At 39.7% G+C, this 25,354-nt stretch overlaps 1 protein-coding gene across 4 annotated transcripts in view; it reads left to right on the top strand.

Annotated features, from left to right (window-relative positions):
* Positions 1-19,784, top strand: part of LOC107679682 (B-cell lymphoma/leukemia 11B-like) — a 30,234-nt gene extending 10,450 nt beyond the window's left edge. For 2 of the 4 annotated variants that reach the window (XM_016475306.1, XM_016475305.1), the window contains exon 3: positions 15,193-19,784. In XM_016475306.1, coding sequence (XP_016330792.1) covers positions 15,193-17,153 — 1,961 coding nt within the window. In that variant the 3' untranslated portion in view covers positions 17,154-19,784. The remainder of the gene's footprint in view (positions 1-15,192) is intronic. The other 2 variants (XM_016475308.1, XM_016475307.1) reach the window with 2 other exon arrangements.
* The last annotated feature ends 5,570 nt before the right edge of the window (positions 19,785-25,354 follow it).

Raw genomic sequence — 25,354 nt, 5'->3', positions numbered from 1 at the left:
AAATGCAGGGCAAGAAGGTGCTTTAGGCTTGAATTAAATATTTCCAGAGCATGAAAGCTTTGCTCAACACATTAGATTGCCACTTAACTGTCTTAAGTTTCAGCCAAATTAGATTATATTTAATGGGGCTAATTAAATACAATATGGAGCTGTGGCGGCTTAGAGGCAAAAGCCATGCATGCTGTGGGCCAAAACGCCAAACCTGATGGGTGTGCGTTAACCCCTTCACATCTCAGCGGAAATGTTTTAATTAATGCTATAATGGCTCTTCTGTTCAAAAGTAATTTTAAGATAGCAGTTTTTTTGGTTAAGACATAATTGACACAGAAAAGGCCATTTTGAAAATGTTGTCACTGTTTACTTTAATATTGCTTCGCAAATGGGGAGCAGAGCGGTCACATGTTAAAAAATCTGAAATTGAATGGAATCTTTAGGCACTTAGGTTCTGATATGATTCAGATTCTGGGAATCATGATTTTTAAAATTCGATTTTTAAAAATTATTAATTAATGAGTTTACTGACTTTGAATGTCACATTTATTCATGGATTTTTATTAAATGACTTATAAATACATAAATACAAAATTTCTGTACAAAATACAAAAATCAATAATGACAAATAATAAAAAATTGTAAATATTAAGAATTCATAATTAAATTAAATTAATTATTAATTAAGTAAATACAGCTTCAAAACGTTCACACATACAGTTTGAATACATGTATGCGCAAATAGGATTTGAGAAGATTTTCAGTAAACTTTCTGTCTGTTCTTCAAACAAAACTATTGTTTTTAAAATACTTGCAGTGTGTGACTCGTACAGACTTATTTTTGTCATTTTTGGAGCAACAAACCCAATTCACTTTATATGGAAAAGGGCAGCATGAACATTCTGCTAAATATCTCCTTTTCTGTTCTGTGGAAGAAAAATAACTGAGCAAAGCACCAAAAATGAAAGCCTTATTTAAGTAATCAGTTAAATTAATTAACTACATGTACTTACTATAGGGTCAAAGTTAGGGTTAGGGTACATGTATGTGTAACTAAATCACATTAAAATGTTGTTTTACAGTTTTAAATTCTGTTACTTAAAACTCACATATTTATGCCTATGTCAAAAAATTTGTCTCTAAGTTCACTTTTTCTTCGTTCCTCCACTATAGAAGATTCAGACATTTGAAAAGTTTAAAACTAGCTACTACTTCTCATGCTAGGTTTATTTTCGTTAGATAATAGTTGATTTGGGATTAGATGATATGGGATTCATACATTTGCTGCGTTGAATAATGAACAGGACACCAATTTGTACCGTATTCAAGGGAAGTGCCTATTACCTGCAGTTTTTGATGAAATACCTCCATCAAGTGCATACCAGCATCATTCATGCTATTTTCAAATCGTATCCCTCAGATGTGAAACTGCCCTTAGTTTCTAATCAATCTCTGAACTATCTAGCTAATCATACTCCATGAACGCGGCAGAAAGTGTACCGCATCACGCGTTTGTCCTTTCCAACGCTCCTCTAATCACCTAGCATGCACTCATTTAAATATTAGAGTAGGCTTTAATCATGGAAAGTAATCAGTGTCATGAATATTCATACCGTGCCGGTCTAACAGTCTCATTGTCTCACTCCTGTGCCAAATCGTGTCTTCCTGCCTCTCAGCTGTCTGCTCTGATGGCCCCAGTCTGGCATCAATGGAAAGAAGTTTAAAATAAATACACTATTCACACATGATCCTAAGAGAACAGTGTGTGTGTGTTGTGAGAGAGTTTCTAAGAATGGGAGACTGATCCCTGTTCCAAGTGATGAATATTTGCACAGCGGCTCAAGAAGGCGCCATTTGCATAATGACTTTGTAGCTTTGCATTAATTAAATTTGCATATGAAACTGCGTTAATTACCTCTGATCATCTGTTTTCAACGATGCAGCATTTGATGTCCAGCCTTCGGGGTTGTGATTAGGGGTTACAGTAGCTGTTTCAGACTGTGTGTGTGTGTGTGAAGCAGAATAGAAAGTGAATTTGATGAGTCAGTTTCACAGTCCTTTTTCCTCTCTTTTGTGTCCAAACTCTTGCTAATATCCTAGCATATGAAAACAGCTCTTCTGAATCCTGTAGTTAAAAGAGAAGAAATGTTTTTGAAGTTCAGAGAATAGTATTTTCATACATTTACACCATTAAGGAAATTATGGTTTTTATGCATTGTTTTAATGCAAGTACGCATTCATAAGTAGCTGCATTTTATTATGTGCATTTAGAATTGTTTTTGCCCTACTCTATGCAACCTTATTCAAACAGATATGCGCACACACACCAGTTGAGAACACGAGAAGTTATATATTAAGATCAATTCATTTTCAATTCAGCAAATTCAACAGCAGTAAATTCTAGTTACTTGAAAAAAGTAACTAGTTACTTGAAAAAAGTAATCTGTTTACGTAACTCGCGTTACTTGTAATGTGTTACCCCCAACACTGGTTACAGCCATAATTAATGATATTTAAAAAAAAAAAAAAAGATTTTTTAAGTTTACAGACAGATAGTGACAAAACATACCATAGTATTGTTTGATGTCCTTTGAAGCACTATGTAAATACCATGGCATATGAACTAGCATTCAGGCAGTATGTATGTATGAAGTACCACCACAGTACTTTTTGTAAATGTTGACTTAAAATTGCAGTTTAAACCAAATTGAACTAGATATCTCTATAGTGTTTCATGGACAGTCTTCTGTACAGTTTCAGTCTCTCTGACCTCTGACCTCTAGCAATAAAACGCAAAGCCACGATGCCTGGCACTTAACAGAATCCATACCCATGATCCTTGCCACCAAGCTATGCCAGCATCTCTGTTGCAGGGTGCCTGTGGTTAGAGCCTCTGAGATTTCGGGCCGGCTTATTTTTGGGATCCGTCCAAACGAGACCACCCCGTCGCAGTCTGATTGGTGCTGTCTACCGGCAGGGGTCAACCTGTTCCATGTTGGATGCATTATAGAGCAGGACAGCGCTGCATGTGCGCTCCATGCCGAGCCCTGGTGGAAAGAGTTAAAGTCTCCCACATGAAGGCATCAAACGCTCCACATACCACTTTATTGTAGTCATATGGCAGCAGATTTGATATTTTTCCTTCCACAGCGGGGAATAAAACTCGCCACTAATTTGGACTGTGAGCGTCACCACTAAATTTCAGCATGTGCTGATGGTGTTGACCAGATGTGTAACGCTTTTTTCCCTCTTCCTCTCTGTCTCACTATTGCTCTTTTGTCAAATTAGCCACGACTGAATTCAAGTAAAATATTTAAGAAGAAATGGCAAGGATGGTGAGATGACATCACAGTGGTTCATAAACGTTGGGTATAATCGGCACTGCTACCAGTGGAACACTGTAGCTCTATTTTAAAAACTATTCTTCTGAAAAAGCCATCTGTCTATAGGGCTTCATGATATATAAAAAAAATCAATATTGCGATATGGCTTAGTGCGGTTAAGCTCATGATGCAGTGTGCAGCTCACAGTCTCGGTTTACAGTAAATTAACCAAGTCTCTGAGATGCTGAAATACCATATAATGAGCTGAATGTGTAAATGAACACGGTGCTGCACTTCACTCTGAAACCCGCAGTGCATGTATTTATTTCCTGGCAAATTATCAAAAATAAATAAATAAATAAATGAAATGGTGATATTGTAATGTTACAGATGTACTATACAATACTTTTTAATTTTACACTACAATAGTAGTGGTACAATATATTTCTTATTTTCTTTCATATTTAATTTAATTATAACCACAATAAAAATAACGATAATTATAATAAAAAAAAATAAATAATAAAATAATAACCTGCTAAGTTATGATTATATGTTTCAGTTGGTTTTTCCCAAATTGTTCAATTCTAAAATTATGTTCACAAAAAGTCAGCGTAGTTGTTTTAATAATAATTAAATAATTAATTTTTCAATTATTTTTAGGTTAGATGCAGAAATCACCCAATCATTCTAGAATGATGAATTATTTCCAAATATAGCGAGTCAGCTAGTGAAAATTCCTATTTTTTTGTTTTCATATGGCAACATACAATTCAGAAAAACAAAAATATAGCAATGTCAGTTTTTTAATTTTTTTTTTATTTTTTTAAATATAGTGCAGCCCTAGTGATTTCCCAGGCTGGCCAAGCTGGTGATTAGCTGATTGGCCAGCAGGTCTTCCAGCCTGATCAAGTGTCCAAAATGTACTTCCTTCGTTCCAAAACCCTCTAAAACCAGGCTGGAAAACTCATCTTAGGCTGTTTTTCTCAACAGTTTTTTCAGGTTTTATCAGGTTACTCATGGGATCTCTATTATTTTTTTTCACCCCCCCATTCTTATCCACTTGACATTAGGATGGCTTTACCAGTAAGACATTACGATAGACTTGGCACTGCAGGGTGAGAAAGTGTTTGCGTGGAGGGTTATTTGCCAAACACTGACTAGTGTGTCACAATCAGGCAGCTAAGCCACACACATGCTGATGCCCAAAGGAGAAGGCTCTTCTGGAAGCTGTCTCATCCAGACAGTGAAGGATTCTGGGTTACGACTCTCTCAAACCTGCAACATGTGCAGTCTATCTGTATTTTAATGTCATCTTCCACGTGGCACGTGGTTTACAGACAACAAACATTTTATGTGTTGAGTTTAGAAACGCTCTGGGTCTGTGAACATTTGAAAGGATGTTAATAAAAACTGTATTATTATCAAGACGAGATCTTGCAGACTGCATTGAATTATACTTCAGTAAACAGCAGTGTTTTCGACCATTGCTGTGGTTTAGTGTCAGAGTTTGGTGGCTAATTTCTGTCATTGTGTGGAGTCCTGCTGGGTGGCACCATAAAAGTAAAGTAGTTCTAATACAACTTGATTTTTTCTCAGTCCGTCTGTATTTTTACAGTATAATAATGGTGGGAGTTCACTGGGAACGAATTGCGGCTACTGATAATGTTGTTTATTTGCACATGCTGTCTGTGTTTTTTCAGCACCTTTCATACACTAAAGGAATAATGCAAATCAAGTAATGCATGAAAATCGTTTCACAAAAATTGCTCAAAACAGTTTGCACGTTACATTTAATCTTGCAGGTCGGTTTACAGCAGACTACTAATTTTTGGCATACTTTATTGGGACTATACAAGGTCACAGTGTTGAATTCACCCTTGGTTCTCTCTAATATGTCCTGATGGATTTGAATCTGTGTCCTTTCCATGAGCAATCCCTTTATTGCAGTTTGATTCTCTTACTAATTATTTTTACACCATTAAAACAAGGGGAAAAAATCACAATGTTTTTCATGTTAACCCAGCACTGGGTTATATTTAACCCAGCATTTTTTAGAGCGTATATAGTCTGTATTTTACAGTATGTTAATGCTGTTTCTAAAATAAAGTGGGGATTCACTGAGAACAAATTGTGGCCATTGATTACATTGCTTATTTAATTGTATATAAAACTGCCATTTTTTTCAGCAAATTCAAGAAATGCTGCAAACTCACCCCCTAAAATTGCTCAATGCATTTTGCATGTTGCAATTAATAATCTTACAGGTCGGTTTGCAGCAGGCTACTGCATTCTGCCAAATTAACCATTTGTGTCTTAGTGTGCGATCACACTTTTTTTGGTCTGTTCCCATCTCAAAAATCAGCAGTGAGTACTTGAACATGAGTGTAGTACTCCAAAATAAGGGGAGGCGGCTGCTCTGTCATGTTGATAGTGGTTGATGACATTACAGTCTGAAGATTTGTAGGGTGAGAGCCGCCATGATAATTCAGCATTATACCCTCGCTGGCAGCCCATTGAATGAATAAACCCTCGATCTTATCAGTTTTTATTCATCCCAGTGAGGGCTTGTTCTTGCATGTAGTGTGCGGCAGATGTAGCCCTCCCGGTATGTTTGCTAAAGGCATTGACTAGATGAAAGACTGTTCTTAACCATAAGCTATGCGGGGAACTGTGCCAAAAGCTGAAAACGCATCATTGTGAAAACAGCCCTGGGAGAAGCTGATCTCCCCCAGCAGAGGATGAAGAGGGCTTCAGCGGAGGGCTGAGGGCGAGATGACACACGATGGAGAAACCGGCACTCTCTCTTTTAACTTAGACTTTTGTTCTCATAAATATGACTGGCATGGAGTAGTTAACGTCAATGTTGTCAATCAGTTTATAACTGTAGATACAAAACTTCTCTTCTTAATCTACATACTTCTACACACCACAAGTACATGGACAGTACATTGTTTTGAGTATGTAGTAAAAAAAAAAAAATTCTAAAACAAAACACTAAAAACTAAAATCAGTATTTTATAATGCTACCTGCAGGTTAATTGTTGTGTCACAGCATTATAATGCACAGTATATGAAAGATGTAAAATAACAAAGGTCTACTGTTTGAATAAAAAAAAGTAGATTTGTTATAATAATAGAGAAGGGACTTTTGGGATGCTGGTTAGATAGCTGGTTTAAAAAGTCCAGTCCTGGATATTAGACAAGTTTGTGTGTGTGGTCTGAAACGGAGTTGGATAAACACGCGGTATTAAGTATAAATAACAATTATAATACACATACTACAACTTTGAACATTTGTCCTGAGATAAACAGAGAAAGTGTTTCGTTTTCAATATGAATTCGAAAGATGCACGTTAATGCAAAAAATAAAATGTATAATAATGTTTAACATATTATTTAAAAATAGTAGACAGTACATAGTTTGTTGTATTGAGTTAGTATTCCTTTTGGAATGTATTTCCATTGTGAAAATGAGAACTTATATGTATTATTAAAATAAATATGTATTAAAATATGTATTATAAAAAATTATATGCTTTAACTTTGACCTTAATCCCTCCCTGTTCTATCTTAAACAATGACTGGAACCTTGTTGTATTCCTCATTTGTAAGTCGCTTTGGATAAAAGCGTCTGCTAAATTAATAAAACACACACACACACACACACACACACACACACATATATATATATATATATATATATATATAATGCATTATGTTAAATATACATTCTGATCGCAGCATAAATACAATGACATATCCCAAATAAACCAACTAAATATCTAATAGATATTATACCGATAAATTAAAAGAATATTAGGACACACTGTCACATCATGAAACATCATCCAGGCACATTTTTTTGGCATCAGACTTTGATTTGACACATGCTAATTCTAAGCTTGCTTACTATTTAGAATGCATATTATGCATCCTAAACTCTTGGACTACATGCTTTTGATTTGACATCTGAGTTTGCAGTCACCTGTACCTGTGCTAAGGATTATAGGTACTCAGTGATCCTCACACCAATCAGAGCGCTGCAGTTTTGGTCCTGCTGAGTGCAACAGAAGTGCAACCCATTCACATGACTGGCATGTGTCGCAGATCCAGCGCACATAAGGCATCTAAGGAGCTGTTTTACAGGGCCCTGATTGTTTTGGAAGGCGCGCTGAGTGCCTGGGGATTTTTACAGTGAGCTTTAAATGGGTATAGAAGCCTGGGCCCAGCTGGGGACCATTATAGTACACGTTATCCTAAAATATGGTCATGCAGAATAGGTCATTATGTGCTTTATATGTACTAATGATCAGCCAATATGCTAGTAATATGCATGTTAATAAGCAAGTAGTTAATAGTGAGAATTGGTGCCTAACCTAAATTGTTACCTCCAGCACAAACATCTAACCATTCTTAAAATCAAAATACATTTACTTGAGTAGCAAAATTACTTAAAATATAAAGTCTTGCTTTCTGAAAAAAATTGAGTTTATGCTTAAAACAAGAAGAAGAATAAAATCTGCCAATGGGGTAATAAAAATAAACTTAATTTAAAGGGAAAACATTTTTTTTTACCCCCATTCAAATTGTGCTCTTCTGGGACATCCTGCACCATTCAAACAGAGATTAATGAGTATATTAATGGTGGTTATTTTTGTTTATCAATCTTTGACGTGTAAAATTGAAAGGAGTAAAATAATCTAAAGGGCAAAACTTTTTCAAAGTAACAACTTGACGCAAAACTATTTGAATTCTGTCTCATATCAAGCTATTAGCGGTAACTGCTGGATATGCGGGTGAGAGATTTGATTGTGATCCAGAGTTTGATTGCGATGACATGGAGCAATGTTTGCTTTGAACTGGTCCCTCGATGTCCCCCTATTTGCTTTTTTCTCTCCACCCCACTGGCTCTCCATCTCCCTTCAGCCGCAAGCACCAGCGTCATCCATCAAGTTCCTGCAGCTCTTCTTTAACGCCATTTCACGCAAGCCAGATCTTAACGCGGTGACGCACACTCCAAGCTATGATTCAGACTAGTTGCAATGCCACAAAACGCTGTGCTAATGCACTTCTCTCTGCTCTCACCGAGCCAAGAGTCATAGCTCTTACTGACAGAAAAGTCTTTTCCAGTTGTTTTTCACTGTCCTTTCCCGTCTGCACCGTAGGACGTCTTCGCTCTGGCAGTATCAGATGATGACAGGGCACTCTAGGGTGGCATGTGTTTTCATTTAGACGGTGACGCTACCCTTGGCTGGCCTGTTTCTTCATGAGACTGGCAGTGAGCATGCAGGAGGAAGTGGAAGGCTGATGTGGGAGTGTCAGTATGTATAGGACAGGTATGGAGGCTCATGGTGGTAAATACTGCCAAAAATGGTTTTATTAAGTATCTTTCTCTTGTTTTGCAGTAAAAATATCTGAAGATCTTTAAAGCCTGATAAATGTAATTTTTAAAACAGGTTTTTTTTTCTGTTCTGCAAAATTCGCAGGTAAAAGATAACAGGACCGGATGTGACAGAATACAATGATTGATATAAGAATAATGCCAATGAATAAAGCTATTCCCTAAACCAGGGATCCTCAAATCTGGCCCGCGAGATCCACTTTCCTGCAGAGATTAGCTCTAACCCTATTCAAACACACCTGAGCATACTAATCAATGTCTTATAATGTCTAAAATAACTGCTAAAATGTCTAAATGTCTAAAATAACTGCTCTCCAAATAGCCTTTTTAAATGGATCATTTAATAATATTGAAGTAAAGTGAAGTGTAATACAAAACTGACTAAGTAGAAACTGCCAGAACAAGCGCCTCGTCCATTGTGGATCTTGTTACAAAGCTCCGCCCACATAGAGGTAATTGACAAACCAAGAGGCTTGCTATTGGTCGTGCTGTGAATTTGTGTCAAGTTCAACCGAGTCAAGTGAAATACTTCATCACGATGAGTCACACTGAAATGACTGGATTTTTCTCACATTGTTTTTGCCAAGCCTCGTCAGGACTGCCATTTTTGACCTGCTGAATACTTGCTTTATATCTTCTACAATGGGATTGCTTTATGTTTCTACTATGGCATCGGTAGCTGAAAGATTTTGCTTGCCTCCACACCATTAGGTGTCAGTATAAGCCCCAGAGGACTGCCATATCAGTGCCAGTGGATCCTTAATACATTTAAATAATGTGAATTTGCTTTAAAAGTAATGTGTATATATTTTTACTGGAAAACAAGAAAAAAAAAGTTTTTTGCCATACAGTGCAGGCTCCTAGAATTTAAGGCCCCTTAACCCAAACAGCTGAGTCGATTTTGTGTGTTTGGATGAATTTCTACCGGGATCTAGATGTTTTCTTTGTTTGTTTGTGACTGTGGCCGAGAAAATATGAGTTTATTTGTTTAAGCGTGGGTGTGTCTGTGGGTATGTACAGTAGGTGTCTTTTGTGTGTATATGCATCAATATGCTTGTGTGTGTGTGTGTGTGTGCAGTGAGAGCGGAGTTGCTTCTCTTCTAGAGGCAGTTTGTGATGTCCCTCCTCTGTGTTCCTGCAGATGGAGACAGATTGGAATGGTTACTGCACCAGGCCTGCTTTCACTTAGACAGGAGACAGCCATGTGTGTATGAATGTGTGTGTGCTTGCCATAACCACTATTCCTGCCACTATCCTCTGTGGCTTCTTTACACACGGGGGGGGGGGGGGTGTGGGGGGGGGGGGGGGGGGGGGGTTGGTCCGGAGGGGAGTAAAGGCGTGTCGTAGTCCCCATGGCATCACCTCGTCCTTTGTTCTCTATGCAAATCCACTGCTGTGGCTTTCGACAGCTAGGAATGTAGCGGGTTTAAGGGGCAGAGCTTTTAGACTGCCATGCCCGAGTTGTACACACATGCACACATGCACATATGATGTTCCACTGCAATTATAGAAGTGTGACATCATCATATAAATTGTATGCATTTGCACATGCTCATATATCCTTGCGTTGTGACATCATCAGACAGTTTGCACACATGCACTTGTCTTTCCAATATGACAAGTATAACTCATATGACAATGCAAGGGCATTATTTGTGTGCAAATGCATGCGACCCAACATGTTGTATGCATGCCCTTGTGTTGTCACATGAGTTTTAAGCATTTGCATACCCTCATGTTCTTGCGTTGTGACATCATCAAACAAGTTGCACACATTCGCACATGCACTTGTCTTTGCGATATTATGTGTTGCACACGTTTTGCACGCATTTGCACATGCATATAAGCCCTTGCATTGACACAAGTTTCACGACTTGCTCATATGTCCTTTCGTTGTGACATCTTAAAGTAACTTGCACGCATTCGCACATGCACTTGTCTTTGCGATATGATTACTAAATGGGTTTCACGCATTTGTACATGCTCATGTCATCAAACAAGTTGCATGCATTGCATTCACACATGCACTTGTCTATGCGATATGTTTACCAAATGTGTTGCACGCATTTGCACACACATAAAGACCTTTTCATTGTCATACAAGTTTTTACACATTGCATATGTTCATATGTCCTTGCGTTGCGGCATAAAAAAGTTGCACACACACTTGCCTTTGCGATATGATTACCAAACATGTTGCATGCATTTGCACATGCATAGATGCCTTGTCACAAATTTTACGCATTTGCACACACTCACATCATGACATGAGTTGGACACATTGCACACGTCTTTGCATTGTGACAATACGTTGCACACATTCATACATTCACATCGTTGCGATGTGACCATCAAAAGAGTTGCACACATTTTCCCACATATATTTTTGAATTGTACCATCCCGAAAGGAGTTTCACACATTTCCACACATGCATATATTTGCATTGTGGCATCATCAAACCAGTTTCACACATTCGCACATGCTCATATGTCCTTGCATTGTGACATTACCAAACGAGCTGCACATTATCGCACAAACATATGTCCTTGCATTGTGACATTACCAAACGAGCTGCACATTATCGCACAAACATATGTCCTTGCATTGTGACATTAAAAGAGGATGCAGACACACACACACACACACACACACACACACACATACACACACACACACACACTTCACTGCAGGCTCTGGAATTTTACATGAAAATATCAGACTCCCCTCAGAAAAACGGTATGGTGGTTTTGGCCCCAGCATGTGGTCTGGCTTTCCACTCATCGTCTTCCTGCCAGAATCATTTATTTCATTGTCATAATCATTTATCAAAGACAATATGATGGTCTGTCAAGGCTCACAGCTCAATCAATAGACAGTCACATCTACCATGAGGACTGAGAGAAATTCAGACAGCCAGAGAGAAACAGTAAAGGAAGGATAGACAGTCAACCATCTGTAAATCTGAAAGTTGTATTATGTAATTTTTAGGTGTTCAAATTCCTAAATCTTAACATGTATGGAGTCCGCTGTCAGTTTTATGTTGATTTCCCAGAGAAGTGTAGAAAGTGTAAACTGTGGCATCATCAAAGCATGTTTGTTTTGACCATCCTGACCAACCCTACACTCTAAAAAATGCTGGGTTGTTTCAACCCAACTTTGGGTCAAATATGGACTAACCCAACTTTTGGGTTAAAAATTTAATGTAAAAATTGAACCCAACGGTTGGGTTAGTCCATATTTGACCCAAAGTTGGGTTGAAACAACCCAGCATTTTTTAGAGTGTACATAGTAATGATGATTTAACCAGTGGCATGATTTTGGGGCGGGGCTATCTGTCTAACCATTCAATGACAGACAGGAGAAGTGTACAGAAAACCTGTCGTAAACCAGTCATTACTTTTGCAGTTACATTTGGTACCACTAGAGGCATAGAAATAGCACAGTTAACCTAAATTGACTTAAAGAATCAGCAATACTTCAAAAGTGTGTAAAAAAAAAAAAAGACAAATTTGTATGGTACCCTTTCCATAGCAGCACAGACATTGTTTAGCTCCCTCACACACACAAACACTCATATCTAAATCACATCACCGATCCCCTAGAGTGTGTTGGTTGCACAACAGAAGAGTTGCACTACACAGAATGCTGCACCTCTGTGTTTCTCATTAGTTCCACACATGCATATATTTGCATTGTGGCATCATCAAACCAGTTTCACACATTCGCACATGCTCATATGTCCTTGCATTGTGACATTACCAAACGAGCTGCACATTATCGCACAAACATATGTCCTTGCATTGTGACATTACCAAACGAGCTGCACATTATCGCACAAACATATGTCCTTGCATTGTGACATTACCAAACGAGCTGCACATTATCGCACAAACATATGTCCTTGCATTGTGACATTACCAAACGAGCTGCACATTATCACATGAACATATGTCCTTGCATTGTGACATTACCAAACGAGCTGCACATTATCGCACAAACATATGTCCTTGCATTGTGACAACATCAAACGAGTTTCATCATCACATTCGCACATCATCACATGACTGTTCCATTAGTCCAGCTTCGGTAAGTGATTGGTTCATGCTCGGGTAATCAGTAGCTAACGCTAATGTTGTTTCCCTTGTGAAACAGCAGTGCTCGCAAGTCTGCCAGATTTGTTCACAGATAATTAAAAAACACCCTTCAGTCCCTCCTCCTCACTCCTCTGTCACTGCATTCATTCTCTTAAAAGGAAATTAATTGCCACAAAATATTGAAATCAACATATCTAAACCCAGGTTGGAGGTCCCTGAGGATGGACTAATTGGCCGTGAGGTTTTGTAATACTAAACCCAAGAGGGTGGATAAGTTTAGTGTAAGACCGCCTCTGCGTGCACACGCTAGTGTGTCATTAATCACATTTCCTACACACACACACTTACAATGACATGCACATAGACATTCTAGTGCTGTTTAACACAACAAGGACGCTGCTGCAGAGTTGTTAGCACCATGCACACCAACAGCCAGCTCTGCAATATAACAGCCACAACTCAATTTAGCTGTTTAACCTGTAATCCCGGCAATATTTATTGAAGTGCAAGAGGGAAGAAAATTAGGCTATTAGGCTCTTGCAATTGAATACATTGAGAGGAGAAAAGACAATCTGTTAACTGGCAGTTGACCTCTGCGGCCCGTAGCGAACGTTTCATGGATGCGGACCGTGGTAATTACTGCAAATTGAATCACAGAGCGAACAGCGATGATTCCGTAATGAGCACTTTTATTGGCTGGAGCTCTTTGCTCTGACATGGCCCTCCCAGGCCTCTGTAGTGTGGCACACACACACAGTAGGACCCAATGGACCATGATCAGATGGAGATTTGTGTTCCTGAGGTGCCTGATGGGTAATTTCACACCATCATGCCACACAAGCTGCTGTCACAAGACATGGATCTCTGATGGGTCATTAGCATATCCTAACTTATTCACTATGGGTTTCTCTCCCTCGTTCTGGCTTGTTTGGAAAGTTGATGAAATTTGTCTTTGATCGTCATTAAGTCTGCCTGTCTGTTAGCTGACACGGTCCCTTAGTAACATATGGTGTTTTTTGTATGATGTGATAGGATGCAAATTGCAATAGCTCAAGCACACAGTAATGTCGGGGTAAGAGCGCGAGCGCACACACACACAAATGCATATATTTGTGCATGAACGAATGCTCTATTTTACACTTTTTTTCCATCCCACATTATGTTGAGTCCTGTACAGCCATCAGAAGAATATAGGATGTTAATGAAGCTTTTTTTGGAACTAGAGTTGGGTGCAGAATATGTCCATTGTTGATTTTATCCAGATTTGGGCTCCTGTCCAGGGCCTGAAAATGAAAATGAACAGCCTGTGTGTGTTTTAGTATCTAATCTCCGTCACCTAATTTCTCATGTCCCCTCAGCCTCTCTCTCTGTTACTCTCTTAGCATCCAAAATCCCTCCTGCCAGGTGTCCATTTAAAGGCCAGCCAAACCAAACACAGGCTGTGGACCTGTCATACACAACCACTTTCACTTTCAGTGTCCTTCACTTTCTCTTCACTGCATCAGTCAGGTGTTTTTCAGGCAACAATATACTATGAAAAAAAAAATAACTACCGTGAAACTTTTTGTGGTTCATATTAATTTTTATTCAATGTGAAATCATGCACATGACTGCATTATCATGCATTTGCAAAGTGCATTTCACTGAAAATATAATATCACACAAATGTAAATTAGTCAGTAGCTAATTGTGCACCTGACTATGTCAGTCTATGGACCTATCAACACGATTCCCTTTCATTTTCTTTCTCTCTTAATCCTCTCTTTCTCTTTCTTTTGCCAAAGAATTATCTCCATATGGAAAAAGTGAAGGGTGGGGGTGTCGGGGTGTTGAATGGGGAGTTCTATATTAACGTCTGGCTGACATTAGCATTAGCACAATGCAATGTGGCCTGTGGGCGATACCTGCCATCTGCATTAGGCTCCAGCCCTCAGGGAGCTTCCCTGCTCTCACTAACCCCCTAGAGTGACTCAGATTCTGAGTGAGTCACATACAGGCAGATTCTCTTTGACACAGCTTTAGAGAGCAGCCGGCCCTGCTGCACAGTAGATAACCCGCTAGGCTATCAGAGAGCTCTTGTCTCCCCTCTTAGGGTGATGTAATTTTCATTCAATCTTATAAAATGGCTGTCGCCGCAGCACAATGAGATGTCTTTCACATGTTGCCTGTTTAATTTTTAAACAGAAATGATCCATGAACCTCACCATAGAGGACTCTTAGCTTTGATTACATTCAAAGCCATCACAAAGAACAAACAGATGCGCAAATGACATGGAAAGCTATTAAAGTGTGCTATCTTAACCTCCCCTAGCACCAAATCAGATAGTTTATAGCTAATATGTATATATTAATGCCGTACACTTGTTTTGTGTCTTCCAGGAAAAGATGAGCCCTCCAGTTACATCTGCACCACTTGTAAGCAACCCTTTACCAGTGCATGGTTTCTGCTGCAGCATGCACAGAACACCCACGGGATACGCATCTACCTGGACACCTACCCTACTAGCTGCTCACTTACCCCTCGCATGGCCCTTCCTCCACCACTGGGGGCTGATGCCTTGCCCCGTTCCCCTCTAGCCAGCTTTCTGGGTGATGGCAGCAACCCTTTCCGACTGTTGCGTATGGGTGCCCCACTGCTACGAGATCCTCCACCACCTGGATACATTGAAACCTGCTTGCCATCTACCCCGCCCTTTGTAAGCCCTCCACCACCCCGCTATCCTCTGGAACGCCTTGGCCCTGAGGAGATGGGTCTCCTGTCCCAGCATCCAAGTGCTTTTGAGCGTGTGATGCGGCTGACACCCATGGGCATTGAACCATCCATGGGCTTCTCTCAGCGCCTTCGTGAACTGGCAGGCAACAACAATAATGGTGGTCCAACTCCCCCTCTTTCACCTAACCGTGTGCCCCCCATGCATCGGCTTCTCAGCCCCACTCTCTTCCAGCATGGTTCCAAACCTCTACCTTTTCTAACCACACCCTCACAGCCACCATCAGTTCCATCCAGAGGCAATTCCTCACCACCACTAAATCAGGTTGGCAAAGCCAAGTCCTGTGAGTTTTGTGGCAAGACTTTCAAGTTCCAAAGCAACTTGATTGTGCACAGACGTAGTCACACTGGCGAAAGACCCTATAAGTGTCATCTCTGTGACCATGCATGTTCGCAGGCCAGCAAGCTAAAGCGCCACATGAAGACGCACATGCACAAATCAGGCTCCATGGGGAGTTCACCTGAGCAGGGAGGGCAAGACTCAGCTGGAGAGGGGCTTAAGAACAGTGAGGATAATGGCACGAGGGAGGGATTGGATAATGAGGAGGAGGAAGAAGAAGAAGAGGAGGAAGAGGAGGAGGAGGAGGAGGAAGAAGAGGAACAACAGCAAAATGGGAGCAGGCCTGAGTCCAACCTGAGTATGGACTCAGAGTTGAGCAGAAACAGAGAGAATGGCCCAAGACCTTCCCGAGAGGAGAAACCAATGACCACTGACAGAGTGAGAGAAAGCCAATACAACAACCTTGACAATCACTTCAGACTGCCACCAGGCAGCAGGCCATGCGAGAAGATGGACACAGATTCGGCATCCAGAGAGACTGAGAGAGACAGGGGGCCCATGGTGAATGGCAGAGGCTGCGGCCCGGATGATTCCATCTCAGCGTTGTTCCACCGGAAGCCAATGCCTATTTCCAGCTCCAGCCTCACTGGGTCTTCCGCCAAGAGGATCAAGGTAGAGAAGGATGTGGAGCTGCGACAGGTGCCCATCATATCCCCTGAAAATGTGTATTCTCAGTTGCTTGCTGGTTATGCTGCATCCCGCCACTTCATAAGGGAGCCCTTCCTGGGCTTTAACGACTCCAGGCAATCACCTTTCGGCACATCTTCCGAGCACTCTTCATCTGAGACAGGCAGCCTGCGTTTCTCTACCCCTCCAGGGGAAATTCTGGAAGGCGGTGGGATGTCGGGGCGAAGTGGCAGCAGCACACCTCACCTCCAGCTGCGTGGTCCTGGGCCAGGGAGACCACCCTCCAAGGAGAGTCGACGGAGTGACACCTGTGAGTACTGTGGTAAGGTGTTCAAGAACTGCAGTAATCTGACCGTGCATCGGCGCAGCCACACAGGTGAGAGGCCTTACAAGTGTGACCTGTGCAGCTACGCTTGTGCCCAGAGTAGCAAGCTTACCCGGCACATGAAGACCCATGGGCAGTTTGGCAGAGAGGTGTATCGCTGTGATATTTGCCACATGCCCTTTAGTGTGTACAGCACCCTGGAAAAACACATGAAGAAGTGGCATGGAGAGCATTTGCTGACCAATGAGGTCAAACTTGAGCAGGCTGACAGAGCTTGAGACCACCTACCAATGCACTGCATTATGGGTTTAGCTGGATAGTCTTTTTCTTGACTATATATTTTTTGGAGTAATTTTAATTTCTTTTTTTTTTTTAGTGAAACCGAACTGCCACCTGAGAAACAAGAACACAGGGAAATGCTAGTCTGCGGTTCTAAAACCTGTCTTGCATACCCCAGCAACTAACAGAGGAGTAGTCCATTAGGAATTCATGGAGCCTTTCTACTGTGCAATAATTTCTGTATTTATTGGATTATTTGTAATGATACATGGCATGTGCAGGTACATTATCGATGGGTTTCTAATGCATTCAGTTCCTGAAATTATATTTCTACACCCCATCTTATGATATGACAAATACTGAGATTTTGGCATTCAGCCAGTTTTGTGTTATAAACTAGTTTCCTCAAAGGAAACAAATGGGTAATTTCTAAAGAAGAGGTCAACTTCTAAAAATCTGAGAAAGTTTTCATGTTATTGTTGCTGTCAATGGCCCCACTCACCATGGCTTATATTCAGCAGACATATGTAAAGCACTGAATGTCACTTTGACAATAAAATATTAAACAATTTTAAGGGGCAAAAAACCAAGGGATGTTTTAAGGCAGCAGTTTGACTGCATCTGAATGATTTTCTGTTGACAACCTATGAAATGAAAAAAATGAAATGAAATGAAAGTTCATCAACCATGACATTTATGAGAATGATAACATGCAAATGACATCAAAAAGGACTATATTTCCTCTACATTATTATGGTTCCTGTATATAAACACTGTTGAGGGCACCAGTGTTGCATTTCTAAGATATTTTTTTCAAAAGGCTGACATTTTTTTCATAGCCCAGATTTTATTTTTAAAGATCAAAATGTTTACATTCACTCAAATTGACATCCATGCCATTTCTTCCACCCTCATCTATCCCTTAATTATGTTCGAATGCTTTCTAAACCTTGTACAAGATCAAATCCTTTTATATGTTAATGGTATTATAATATGTTTACTTTGCGGTCTTGACTAATTCAGCCTGGATTCACTTGTTAAGGGAAGCCATAGACTTGTTACATCAAATTGTTATCATAGTCTCATATGGAGATTTTTTTTTTTTAAATGTGGCATTCCTATTAAATTATTAAAGGAACGTGTTCATTCACAAATCAATCATGAAAGCAACAATGAATTAGCAGCTATTTGGACACCAATATAAAAGCACAGGTGCTCACCTGTAGAAATCATTTGAGTAAACACACACACACACAGGCCATTAAGCTGTAGCAGCATTATACGCACCATCCTGTGCATTGTTGAAACTGCAATCACTGAATTGTGTTGGGGCTCTCTGGAAGCCCTGGGTGACTGGCTGTCCTCTAAAGGATCCTAGGATTGAATTATTTCCTCCTTACAACTGTTCCTACTCACTGAATCACCTCCACCTCTCTTTTTTCATACATCATCAACTCAAATTTACACCACAGCCTTCGCCTCCACTCCACATACACCGCTGTTCTCTATCTGCATATTCACTATTTACAACATCCTGCCATTCATGTTCATGGCTTTTTACAGTTTACATTTTATTTTTGACTTGAATAGAAAGGTTAATTTAAGCTACGGCTGCACATGTTGCCCGCTCGAAATCAGTCAGCAGATTACATCATAAAGAAATGTCCAGCACGAGGACAAGGATATATTTTTTTTTTAAATAAGGATGTGTAGTTTATCACCTACTTGTCAGATACTCAGCAAACTGGCAAACCTCTCTTTGCGTAAATGACAGGAAGTGGCCATAACTTGAAAGAAAATCAAGAGGAAATGTGTTGTAGTCAAGAAAGCGTGTCGAATTTAAGTGCTACCAATGGCTTTCGGAGACAGACATAACCAGACAACACGGATGTGCCTCAAAATAATATTCAGCCTTTATTTTCTGATGTAGTTCAGATTTTTGCTATACAGCGGACAAAAACAATCCATGAACAAACTATCTTAACCAGTATCATTCAAATTCATTAAGAGGAATCAAATCAAATTAAGTCGTAAAGATGACTGTTCATTTATTTGGGAAATGTAAAGTGTGCTTAATTTTTAAGGGGAAGTCTTAACGCACAGATTTGTTTGAGAAATTACTAAGCCATTTCTTTACTGATTTGTTTAGATGGAATAGAGAATTATTGACCGTGGAGGTAAAAAAAAATAATTGGAATAAAAAAATAACTATGACACTGTCTTGAAATGATGTTTGCAGTGTTGAAGTATAAGGATACTGAGCTCTTCTGTATATGTGTTTTCAATGAGACAAATGTTTTGTCCTCTGTTTTTCTACAATATTGAATATCATAGCAGGGTTTTCTCCTTTTTCCCCTTTGTTTCTTTCCCTCCCCTCCTTTTTTGGTGCAGGTATTTCCGTAAATTTCTATGGATATATGCGTGTGTATGTTTTGTTCATTGTTAAATACTCAATGTATTTGTAATTTCAGTGGCATTTTATGAAATGATGCAAAAAATCTTTATATTTTGCAGTCCATTATGAAATTGTGAGTCTATTCAAATGTTTTGTCACTATATCTGTTCATAATTTTGGTAATTCCATCCACAGGAGGATGTAAAAAAAAAATAAAAATAAATAAAAATGAAAACAAACAAGAAAATCTACTTTTGTGAATTATTTTTTGATGTAATTACATCCGAGTCAATCTTTCGTTTGTGTTATATGATTGCACTGAGAATGAAAGTCATAATCACGTTAGTACTATATCATACAGTATCATTAGATAGTCTTGAGCAATCAGTAAACACATTTTTTATTAAATCTAAATGCATATCTCATTTTCCATTATAATCCACTTAAACTTGCAAGTTAAGCCCAACAGGGCTGATTTGCAATTGACCTTTGACCCGAGCACTAATTTGTAAAACCTCCGTCTTCACTGCACCTTCCTCCTCTTTAGTCTAAGTGCGGAGTTCACAAAATCTTGTCTGACCTTTCTTGAACTCTCCCATCTTGCCTCATCTCTTCTTGTCTTTTGTTAGGCAGGTGGGTCTTTTGTAGCTCCAACAATGTTTCATGCTGGGGAGGGGAAGCACTTAAAAAACCTCTTCATAGAACATTTACACTTGGCCAGTCACAGCATAGATGTTTTCTTGAAAGAGCCACTCGTGTGGAGACCCGTAGGCTAAAAGCGGTCTGACCTAGAGATATTGTAAACAAACAATTGCTCCATAGTTCATTCATCCTGGGTTGTCTTGTTCGTCCTTCATGTTTAAGAAGCATGTAGTGAATGTCCCTTTAAAGAAGGAAGGGTGAATATGCTTACAATGGAGCCGGACATCTGGGAGACATCTTCTGCCCGCAAACATCCCGATCCCAGCACGTCCCCAGCGGCTTAAGAAGTCAGATTCCCAGAGCCTCATTCATGGCACCAGTTTCCTCTCGAGGTCTCACTTTTTTCACATTCTAATTATGACCAGCCACACCAATGAGCTGCCAAGTATCTTTGACCACGTCCCCACATGAGCTGGTGTCGTAGTTCAGATATGGTGCGCCATTTAAGGTCCCTTTTGGGTATTCGTAATGGCAGGTCCCACTGGGCCTGTCCTCTCTCTGCCATGAAACAAACAATTGCTCCATAGTTCATTCATCCTGGGTTGTCTTGTTCGTCCTTCATGTTTAAGAAGCATGTAGTGAATGTCCCTTTAAAGAAGGAAGGGTGAATATGCTTACAATGGAGCCGGACATCTGGGAGACATCTTCTGCCCGCAAACATCCCGATCCCAGCACGTCCCCAGCGGCTTAAGAAGTCAGATTCCCAGAGCCTCATTCATGGCACCAGTTTCCCCTCGAGGTCTCACTTTTTTCACACTCTAATTATGACCAGCCACACCAATGAGCTGCCAAGTAGCTTTGACCACGTCCCCACATGAGCTGGTGTCGTAGTTCAGATATGGTGCGCCATTTAAGGTCCCTTTTGGGCGTTCGTAATGGCAGGTCCCACTGGGCCTGTCCTCTCTCTGCCATGGGAAGAGACATATCTCTCTATGGTGGTGAAGTAGCCCCTTATTTGTCAGGCCAAAACGACTAGGATCCAACTGAGTCGCACACAGAGAGAGTGGCAGGCAAATGAGGGGTCTGAACGAAGCGCGGTCGCAACAAACGGGGTGACAGCAGGGGTTGCGGCTTGTGCCTTGACCATGCCTTGCGACTGCAGAGTCCTAGGTTTTCACCGGATGACAGGGAGTCTTCCCAGCAGTCCCCTGCTCTATATATCCAGTTACTAATCTCCGTTCCCCTGACCACTGCCCAATCAAACTGCGTCCTGTGAGCAGGACGAGCCCATGAGGCAGACAAGACGGCAACCAGGGAAAATCTGCACCAGCTGGCTTGCCGTGGGAATGAGATCATTTTTTTTATAAAACAGAGATGCACGGATGTGTGGTTACGCTGTGGCTATCCAGCAGCTGTGGGTTCTGAAGATCTGTCCGCAGCAGAGATATGACCTAAAGGAACAAAGAGTTTGCGGTGTTAAAGACCATATATACGTACTTCCTGTCCTAGTTTAAGATGCCGCCCGTGCCACTGAGTCACTGTCATATGATGATGAAAACTAAATTGATATCTTTCTTGCTATTTATATGACTCAGGACTGTGCAGAATCTACACCAGCAAATTTACTCAGAGCATATTTACATCAGTAACCACACACTCCGTTGTGTGTTTATGTATTAAATATTTTGGCTAGCATGCAGAATCATTTGCAGCTACCAATAAAGTGTACACTCTTAAAAAATGATTCTTTTTTGGCATCTGTGTAGAACCTTCAACATCCATGGAACCTTCCCAATGCACTTTGCACAAAAAGGTTCTTCAGATTGTTAAAATGTTAACTCAGGCTCATTGGAAATATGTGACTCATATGTGACATGTGTACATTTCTGAAAAACTAAACAAAAATGTATGTATACATGCATAGATTTTTACTGCAGTTTCCAGTTGAAATAAACCCTAGAGGCAGAAAAACAGCAACAGTGTTTATTCATTTTCACACAAATTATGTATGGGCAAATTATCGATAAATAAAGGCTTATTTTTGTGTGGTTCCTATCATAATGTCATGATCTCAAAAGACTTTTACCCTGATTCACAAACTAATACATTTTGATGTTTGCATCACATAAACAGCTTCATATGTACAGCTATACTGTAGTAAACTTGCTCTTTAGCTCACCTGGTACAGCATTGTACGGAGCTCCGCAGATGACATACAGGAAAAAAAAAAGTAAATCATGCACACAATTTACAAATTAATTCCCTCATTCTCGTTTTAAGTAAATCGTGCCCACAAAATAATAATTTGTTCTACTTCCTGTCCACATACTGTAACAGAAGCAACATGTTTATGAGAATTGCAGACAGGAAGTAGAACAAATTATTCGTGGGCACAATTTACTTAAAAACGAGAGAATGAATTAGTAAACTGTGCAAACGATTTGCCTTTGTCATGTGCGGAGCTCCGTAGCATTGCACTTGCAATGTGCAGCGCTCAAGTACGAGTCAAGAGCGCAAAGTGTTGTAGAGTCAAAACACGTTTGCTTTTGTTAACACATCTGGTCAGGTTTAGGGTAGGAATTAGTGTAGTGGTTATATCAATTTGATACAACTTGAACTTTTCAAATTTGAACTGAACACCACATTTAGCGGCAGTCACTGGACATTTTATTTCGAAAGTGCTGTGAAACAAACTACAAAAATGCAATAAATTTTGCAAAATGTACCTACAGGCACGGTTTTTGTCATGACACTGAGCCATTGAATGAATTGAGAATTGAGAAAACCATGACATCGCTTATAGCGCCTCGTGTGGACATGCACCTTAAAAGTGCAGTGACATGTACCCAGAGCAATGTATTTTAGCTTGTGCAGAAATGTAAGCAGAGTCACATATTTCCAATGAGTCTGGGTTTCAAAATATTCTTCATACTAAGAACTGTTGACTGAAAGTTTCTTTGGGGAAGCCCAAATGGCTCTTCTAAGGCATCACTGCAAAAATCCCCTTTTTGAATATATATATATTTTTTTTATATGCTTAACGACTAGGATCCAACTGAGTCGCACACAGAGAGAGTGGCAGGCAAATGAGGGGTCTGAACGAAGCGCGGTCGCAACAAACGGGGTGACAGCAGGGGTTGCGGCTTGTGCCTTGACCATGCCTTGCGACTGCAGAGTCCTAGGTTTTCACCGGATGACAGGGAGTCTTCCCAGCAGTCCCCTGCTCTATATATCCAGTTACTAATCTCCGTTCCCCTGACCACTGCCCAATCAAACTGCGTCCTGTGAGCAGGACGAGCCCATGAGGCAGACAAGACGGCAACCAGGGAAAATCTGCACCAGCTGGCTTGCCGTGGGAATGAGATCATTTTTTTTATAAAACAGAGATGCACGGATGTGTGGTTACGCTGTGGCTATCCAGCAGCTGTGGGTTCTGAAGATCTGTCCGCAGCAGAGATATGACCTAAAGGAACAAAGAGTTTGCGGTGTTAAAGACCATTTCCTGTCCTAGTTTAAGATGCCATCCGTGCCACTGAGTAACTGTCGTATGATGATTTTGCCTGTCACAAAGTTCTACATATTCCCCTCCCTTGTGTGTTTACAGTATGTATTAAATACTTGGGCTAGCATGCAGAATCATTTGCAGCTACCAATAAAGTGTACACTCTTAAAAAATGATTCTTTTTTGGCATCTGTGTAGAACCTTCAACATCCATGGAACCTTCCCAATGCACTTTGCACAAAAAGGTTCTTCAGATTGTTAAAATGTTAACTCAGGCTCATTGGAAATATGTGACTCATATGTGACATGTGTACATTTCTGAAAAACTAAACAAAAATGTATGTATACATACATAGATTTATTTGAAAAACGCAGTGAAATGTACCTGTAGCAACGTATTTTAGGTCTTGCAGAAATGTTAGTAGAGTCATATACAGTATTTCCAATGAGTCTGGGTTTCAAAATATTCTTCATACTAAGAAAAAAAATGTTTTTTTTTCTTTGTGGGAAGCCAAAATGGCTCTTCTATGGCATCACTGCAGAAATCCCCTTTTTGAATATATATATAAAAAAAAGAACATTTTGCTCCTTCTACCACATCTGGCCATATTTACACACATTCTGCAGAATTTTACCCTCAGTCAGTGCAGAGAATATGAAAAAGGGTGCAGATATAACACAAATGCAGTGTGGGAGAAGCTACTTTGAAACTGAAGCATGGTAGCTACAAGCTGCTAATTTGAAGTAGTTCAACCACTGACCCTTTTCTACTCAACTCTTTCGAAAAAGTAGCTTCACTTAAAATTGCTATTTCAACACTAAAGCTATTTGGAGTAGGGAGTAAAAATATTCTGCAGACAGAACAGTGCTGTAGCGTGTTTTCATGCTAAACTGCTAAACGTAACTTGTTACTGGAAAAGCTAAAGAAAAATATACTTAAGTTCAGGGTTCCCACTCTTTCATGAACACTAGATTCAAGGACTTTTTAAAGCACCATTTATTTTATATCAAGCACCTATCAAATTCACACCACAGCATATGTAGTGTCATGAAAGACCTTATGTTACTTAACATTTCACTTACACTTAACATTTACATAAAAAATTTCAGAGTAATAATGTTTGGAATGTGTAGGTTTAATACATTTAGACCGTTTTGAGCAGTCGTGTTCAAAGGAATTTAATGAAATCCATTGAAGTAAGTACTGGTAATATTCAAATACAATTTCTAAAATATTGATAAAATATGCATCAAACTAGTTTTTGCTGTTGTTCTTGTACAAGATTTAAATTTGAAAGAATTTCAATATTTTTAAATTAATAAAAAGTGGTTAAATATTATAATAACATGGTAAAACCTGTTAACATTAAAAATGTGCACATTCACTCAAAAGAGACGTAACTCATTAATAAATAAACTCAAGTCAAAATAATTTTGTAAATGACTTTTTATTGTAAATCCCAGTCTTCATCTTTGACCTAGAGGAGTGCAGCTGCTCAAAACGTAAATATTTTTAAAAAATATTTCATGAAATTTTTTAACCTTGTACATGTGCAAATCTGCAAAAAAATATAAAGAAAATAAATAAAAAATAGGACTTTCTATTTGCTTTTAAACTGTAAACGCTTTTCACTAAGCTGTTTTTCCAATTTTTCAAGTTC

Source organism: Sinocyclocheilus anshuiensis, unplaced genomic scaffold (genome assembly GCF_001515605.1).
Source record: "Sinocyclocheilus anshuiensis isolate Anshui unplaced genomic scaffold, SAMN03320099.WGS_v1.1 scaffold280, whole genome shotgun sequence".
Lineage (NCBI taxonomy): Eukaryota > Metazoa > Chordata > Actinopteri > Cypriniformes > Cyprinidae > Sinocyclocheilus > Sinocyclocheilus anshuiensis.
The sequence above is the reverse complement of the archived record's forward strand: the minus strand, read 5'-3'. Positions and strand labels throughout refer to the sequence as shown.